At 39.7% G+C, this 7,205-nt stretch overlaps 1 protein-coding gene across 1 annotated transcript; it reads left to right on the top strand.

The window, feature by feature from the left end:
• Positions 1–220: 220 nt before the first annotated feature.
• Positions 221–6,983, top strand: ak1 (adenylate kinase 1). The gene is made up of 7 exons (XM_056404002.1): positions 221–340; positions 4,620–4,657; positions 5,412–5,447; positions 5,538–5,701; positions 6,410–6,526; positions 6,615–6,806; positions 6,900–6,983. The coding sequence occupies exons 2-7, from the start codon at positions 4,651–4,653 to the stop codon at positions 6,966–6,968; spliced, it is 585 nt and encodes a 194-aa protein (XP_056259977.1). The 5' UTR covers positions 221–340; positions 4,620–4,650; the 3' UTR covers positions 6,969–6,983.
• The last annotated feature ends 222 nt before the right edge of the window (positions 6,984–7,205 follow it).

Below are 7,205 nucleotides of genomic sequence, written 5' to 3'. Positions count from 1 at the left end.
ACTCATATGCAGCCATTCATTACCTAATGACCTGAATTAAAACTTACTGTCAAACACGCTGCCACCGCCCTCCCCTCCTCTCCCTCTGCCTCTAATTTCACCCCTGCCTTCTCCTGTCATTCATCCTGCTTCTCCCTCCCTCGCTCTCCTCGCCCGCCTTATTCTTCCCCTTTACCCAGAATGCAACGCTGGCTGAGCAGGCTCAGCTGAGCTATAAAAAGGCATAGCATGGGGGAGGGAGGGCTGCCGTGCAGCAGGAACTGTGCAGACACACACACACGGGGATCCAGGGACAGCAGCCCCTTGCACTGGGATCTAGAGCCACAGCGCGAAAAGAGAGGTCAGTACAGAGGACAAAGGCTCCATAGAGGAAGAGCAGGCAGGAAATGGCTGGGACTGGGTCTAAGTGAACGAATAGAGAGATGTCAGAGTGAAAGAGTGTGGGCAGGCGGAGTGGGCAGGGCTGTTTGATGGGATGGAGAGGCAGAATAACATAAGACTGTAATGGTAAACTGTCATGGTTACTGGTCTCTCGACAAACTTTGGTTAGTCACACTGTTTAAAATGGTTGACACAATCAGAAAATCAGGCTTTTCTGTATCGTGCACTGGCATGTTTCTAGTGTGTGTCATGCTCAGTGATGGTATTGAATAGATGATATAACTGTCTTGCTAAGGGATAACCAACCATTGATTCTTATTTTTATCTCTAGACAATTGGTTTGACATTTCATTGCAGATGGTTTGCCTCCACTCTAATGACATTTAAACGTTCTCCTTCGTCTGCACCCATTTATGGGTATTTTCATACAAGCTGCTCTCACCTTTTAATTCTGCCATGCTTTTAGCCACAGTAAAAGGTCATTAACAGCTGATTAGTGGCTGAATGCTATTGATTCTTTTGAGATGATTTTGCACACTAAAGTGAGTTAAAGCTTGCAATTTAGAACACAAACACACCCCAAAAAGCCACAGCTAACAATGAATTTATCTCGCTCCATCCTTTCACAAACATCATGGAATATCTCCCACTGCACTGACGTCAAAGGGTCCCCTGTTCTCCCTTAAAGGGACAGTATGCCCAATTAAATTGCAGAGTACCTTAGTAACCAACATTGTATAGAGAGAACCTACAAGTAGATCATGTGCTCGGCCCTGTTTTCACTCCTGTTGCTTTCAGGGGCAGTGAGTGAAAACTTCATCCGCATGTGCTCTTAGAGAATGGTTGACATGCTATCCCTTAACAGCTGCAAACTGACTGGGTCTTTTTTTAGCTGGGTGGCATGTTAAAAAACAGTAATAAGACATGAGGGCGTGACAGGCGATATGTATCAGTGTCTCTATATTTAATTTCAAGGATTGAATTACAAAAATCACGTTTGAATGTGTCTCTGTCTCTCGTCCTCTAAAGTGGTCTTCTATTCTACATTAAGAGTGCACTCAGTTGCATGCTATTGAATTATTTATGTAGAGATTCATGCAAACAGTATGGATCAAGTCCTAGTACAAAATTCAGATGGCTTTGTCCACATTAGACAAAATCCTGTTCAAACATCTTGCTACATCTCCAGTTTTGATAAGGCCTCTATTGTGAAATGTATTTGAGCAAAGCCAAGCTGCATATACTTTCACTTCCATAATTCCATGCAGTATGGTGTGTATTTCCCACACAGGCAGCCATGTAATGTTGTTTGCACCATATTAGAACCAGAACATGACTGACAAGCCAACGATGCAGGGCACCCAGAGGATGGCACCATAATAGGCCAAAGTGGGATTCCCAAACAAGCTCTGTGCTGACTCAGATGACAGTCTCCAAGTGACATTTACACAGACCACAGGGTTAATGGCTGCTGACATAAAACTCGACACCTGAGAAGCAGCACCACCAGTACTGAGGAGTACTGCAAGTGAGAACCAGAGAACAAGCTGGTAACATTTGCAGCTTTGGTGTGTACTCTGCTAAAATATATCTTGATGGTAAACCATATAGCCAGATAGAAATCTGTCATTTGGACCATGTATAGTACAACTATAATTCACTTTTTTCCACTCTGTTGCAGTACAGCTACAGTGAAACATACAAACAGGTGACAAATTTAAGTAAAAACTAACATAAATTTTCTTACTAAGGTGTTAGGCTCCAAAATCTCCCATAGTGTTCAATTGGATTGAGATCTGGTGATAGGCCATAGCATATGACTTGCATCATTCACAACCATTCAGAGACCCCTCATGCCCTATAGATGGGGGTATTGCCATCCTGGAAGAGACCACTCCCATCAGGATAGAACTGCATTGACATTCTCAGTCACTTGAAGAAGAGTTGCTCTTCTGTTTTTCCTTGCATATCACACTAATGCACGTAATCAAATATGTGCTGTTGATTAAATTTCCTATTTACTGATGTTTTCCCCACAGATTTAAATGCAGATGTCACTTTAGCCACTGTTCCTATTGAAACACTGGCCAGCTGAACTGTCTGTGTGACTGAAGCTTGTGCCATCCGTGTCCCAACACTGAACCCTCTTTCAAAGCCACTTGATACAAATTCACAACCAACTGGACCTGCTCAGCATTTTTATTTATGATAACACAGAGCACGATTGGATGTTAATTGATTAATTGTGCAGTGCACCTGTGTGGAAGTATCTGCATTTTTTTAATATACATTTATTGAGGTTTTTAATTGAATTCGTCTCCTGTCCTTATATTATACCACTTTTCTTATACGATACAGTCCTTAAAGGGCCAGTGTGTAGGATCTAGTGCCATCTGGCTTTGAGGCTGCAGATTGCAACTCACTGAATACCACTCTCCTCAGCCTTCCCTTTCCAATCTACATTGGTACCTGAACCTACCCTTCAGGTAATGAGAAAACGTGAAATGCCCTCTCTAGAGCCAGTGCTTGGTTTTTCTGTTCTGGGCTACTGTATAAACATGATGGGCTCTGTGGAAAATGACCCACTCCCTATGTAGATGTGAAGGGATCATTCAAAGCGAATGAAAATACAATAATTCTTATTTACAGGTGATTATACACTAATGAAAACTCCAATATAAATATTGTAATCCATTTCTGCCAATAGATCCTCCTAAATCCTACACACTGGTCCTTTAAAGCTTATCGGTCAATCTGGCACTATCATAGGCCTAACAGCTTTGTTTGTATAGCAGGCGTGTGCCAGTGAGCAAAGCAAACAGCCACTTTGTCACAAGGTCAAATTCAAGTCTTGAAACACAAAATATTCAGCACTGTAGCTTGAGACAGACCAGGTTACTTGTTTAGCACACACACTTGTGATGTAAGTAACCTGTTGACAAGCAAATACTATAGCCACAATTGGAGTATGCAGAACTGTATGGAAAGAATGGAAAGATGATAATAAGTATTGATGGTATATACTGTATAGTATTTGGCCTGTGAGAACATCCCTATATTTAAAGTAGATGCAAAACTGGGTGGTTATTTTGAAATAGGCGACATGTTAAAATTATTTAAAGTCAGTTCTTTCAACCACACCCATTTTCAACCCGTGTATATAACACTGACAAGAAGCTACTTGAAAATATCTATTTACTCACAGCCCAATTACTGACCCAACCCCCTTCCTCATTCTTCTCTGTTCTGTTTTCTAAGTAAGTTAAAAGAGAAGTGTAAACAGGAAATGAAATGGCTGTTGTCTTCTTTAGATATATTCAGTAATATGAATAAATAACTAAAAGTCATTCCTATGCCAATCAAATGTTTCAGGACTAGAATTGTCAGCTTTAAATAACACAATTGCTACAATCAGAAGCTTCTACTTTCCTACGACAGCTTGGCCGACTCTCCAGGAAGTAACAGGTTCTCATTGTTTTTCAACACCACACGAGGAAAAATAGAATTTAATTGCTGGTGGACGGTTTCAATGGGGTTGCTGTTGAAATTTGATCACTGTTCAGACATACTGTATAAGCTATGTAGTATTCTTACGCTCATTTTTAAGTTGTGTGGCTACATTGTACAGTCTCTATTGATAAACACAAACATTTAAAAAATACCATTAACATTACCAGTAATATTAATACTACTAACAGTACAACTACACCTCCTGATTCATTCATGTGTTTGTGAGTTAGAAAGAATATGCTACTCTCAAAGAATGTTTCATGTTGCCAGCAGATAGTGTTATAGTGTGGCAAAGTATTCAGTATTTCACAATGTTCAGAAATGGAGTGTTTAAAATACAGAAATACTGATTCTCTGAATAGATAAAACTGTTATGCAAATGATTATATGACCTCGAATTGATTAAAAGGTGATGTAGCAATCTTGCATTCATGGTGGGAGACAATTTATTCGCATAGTCCAAAATGAATATTTGATAAACTATTAATTCTATTCTAAACATGTGATCAACAAAGTGTCACCTGTCTTTTTTTGACAGTGACATTAATCCCAGCCTTAACATGGAACCTTGTGCAGACAGTCATTGTCCACTCTTCACACAACAGAGTGTCAGTTTATAATGGATTACCTAAATAAAAACAGTGTGACCTACTTAGATTATCTTGCTGTCATATTATCTGCTGTAGTGAATTTATTTGCCTTTCTGTGTCCTTTTCTGTCCTTTTCAGTTGAAGGAAAACACTCATCTAACACAACACAATGGCAGGTAAATAATTACATATGTTTGAGTATGACTGTAAACGCTTTATTAATGATGATTTAATGATTTGGAAAATGTTCATTTGTATTTTATCATTACTTGTGTGGAGTTATAGTAATGCAGAGATAAGCTTGCTCCGTTTTCTTGGACTCTACTGCCATCTTTTGGTGATTTTTGAGAATACAGACAGCACCTTACCTTGTACATTCAATGATACTGTACATAGACATAGTATTCCATTTTTATTCAGAAATAAATTATGACATTTACTGAACAACAAAAATATTTGAGATACAAAATCTATACAAAATGCAGTAAAGATAATATAGTTCTAATGTAATGTAGTTAAGATAATTAATACAATATAGTTTAAAAAAATAAAATAAATAAATAAAACCAAAATTCTGTGTTTTCTTTTCATTTTCTGCAAATTTGTTTAGATTTATAATTTAGATTGTTCTTGTAGTTCCCACTGAACTGTTATACCTGGCTACATAACAGTCTTAAGTGACAACAGTTGTCATGGCAACACTGTTTGAGTAATAGCACAGACCTACAGACCTACAGTCAAAACAGCCTAGTGGACCAGGAGACACTGTACCTTGTGGCTTAAAAAAATGGGAAATACCTGTACCACTGATATCATACTTCCACAAGGTTTGTTTTAGAAATCCTTTTCGTGTGAATTTAACTTTGTTAGAAAGAAGTTTTACCTATTCACACAGTTGGACTCAACTTCTTTTGTTCCATCTTATTTCAGACAAAATTAAAGATGCCAAGATCATCTTTGTTGTGGGTGAGTGTTTTTTTTTTTTGTCCAAGACATTGGACCTCTTACATCTATCTCCGTCCTGTAACACTAATGCTTTCTGTCTCTGTTCTTCAGGTGGGCCTGGCTCTGGAAAGGGCACCCAGTGTGAGAAGGTAGTTGCAAAATATGGCTACACCCACCTGTCATCTGGGGATCTGCTCCGTGCTGAGGTGTCTTCTGGCTCTGAGAGGGGCAAGCATCTCCAGGCCATCATGCAGAAGGGAGAGCTTGTGCCCCTGGTAAGAAAGTTTCATTCAATAAAAGTATTGTTTATATCTTTTCCTCCTTGTATCGATAAGAATTGTGCAGTATAGCAAGCAAAATGTGTGCACAGATGAGAGTAAAGTGATAGTTGGGGTTATTTGACGTGGGAGTTGTATGAGCTACTTATCTATAGTCAGTGTATTACTTGCAGTAGATTTGGATCAGCGCGCTCCCAGTTTGGTGAAGCAGCCAGGAGCCCCGGCACAATATCTGAGTCATTTGCAGCTGTTGAGGGGGACAGCAGCAAAAATGTGCTTTAGCCAGAAAGAAATTGCCATATTGAAAAAAAGCCAATATCAGATTAAGTGTATGCTTTATTTTGAATATTTTCACCATGTTTGTGCATAGGAATATGGTAGTGAAGTGGTACACTTAATCTGATATTGGCTTTTTCACGTGGCATTTTTTAAAATTGGCTAAAACATGTTTTTCTGTCTGGCCCCGTTCACACTAGTACACCACTCAGCTTTTGTGTTGGTGCTCCCGGCTGCTACTCTAAACTGGCAGTGCGCCAATCTGAATCTACTGCAGGTAATACACTGACTATGTATAACTACTTCACACAAACCCATGTCAAATAACCTGAACTATCACTTTCAAATATGCACTTTAAGTTATTTTCCATCTTGAAGTGCTATATCATGCTGTGAGAGTTGGTCATAATATTTCGGGGCTGCTTGCAGGACACAGTCTTAGACATGATTAAGGATGCCATGATCGCCAAGGCTGATGTCTCCAAGGGCTTCCTTATTGATGGCTACCCCCGTGAGGTGAAGCAGGGCGAGGAGTTTGAGAAGAAGGTAGGAGAGGGCATGAATTTTTGGGTCTATAATTCATCCCTGCAACTATGGAGACAAGCTTAAATCACTCCCTTGTGTTTGAACTCAGATCGGCAAACCCTGCCTGCTGCTGTACATTGATGCAAAAGCAGAGACCATGGTCAAGAGGCTTTTGAAGCGTGGTGAGACCAGCGGCCGTTCAGATGATAATGAGGAGACCATCAAGAAGCGTCTGGACCTGTATTACAAAGCAACTGAGCCAGTCATCGCCTTTTATGATGGCCGTGGTATTGTGAGGAAGGTGAGTGTATGACTGCTATGCTCAGTGAAAACTGACAAAACAAAATCTGACATAATGTATTCTTACATATGGTGTCTGTGTTGCTTTGTCTAGATTGACTCTGAGCTGCCAGTGGATGAAGTTTTCAGCCAAGTCTCCAAGGCTATTGATGCACTGAAGTAAAACAACATGACTAGATGAGCTGTGTCTGGTTGTTGTTGTTTAATTTTTTCAAATTTGCTTTCTCTGTGTCAATTTCATATGGACAAAACATGAACAACAATGGAAATTATACAGTTTCCACTCAGCTTGGTTAACAGAAACTGAAGGCCATTAAGGATCAAAGATGCCTTAACTCCACTTCTAATCCAGCAATAAGCATCTGCAGTTTTAACATCACACAACAGTGAATCTGCAAAA

The sequence above is a fragment of the Seriola aureovittata genome, chromosome 18 (genome assembly GCF_021018895.1).
Source record: "Seriola aureovittata isolate HTS-2021-v1 ecotype China chromosome 18, ASM2101889v1, whole genome shotgun sequence".
NCBI lineage: Eukaryota > Metazoa > Chordata > Actinopteri > Carangiformes > Carangidae > Seriola > Seriola aureovittata.
This window is presented reverse-complemented; position numbering and strand designations above follow the sequence as displayed.

What these genes read in the sequence shown, in the direction of transcription:
- ak1 (XM_056404002.1), top strand. An exon ending in CAAGATCATCTTTGTTGTGG is followed by an intron (nt 5,448 to 5,537) that starts GTGAGTGTTTTT and finishes TCTGTTCTTCAG; the next exon opens with GTGGGCCTGGCTCTGGAAAG. An exon ending in GCCGTGGTATTGTGAGGAAG is followed by an intron (nt 6,807 to 6,899) that starts GTGAGTGTATGA and finishes TGCTTTGTCTAG; the next exon opens with ATTGACTCTGAGCTGCCAGT.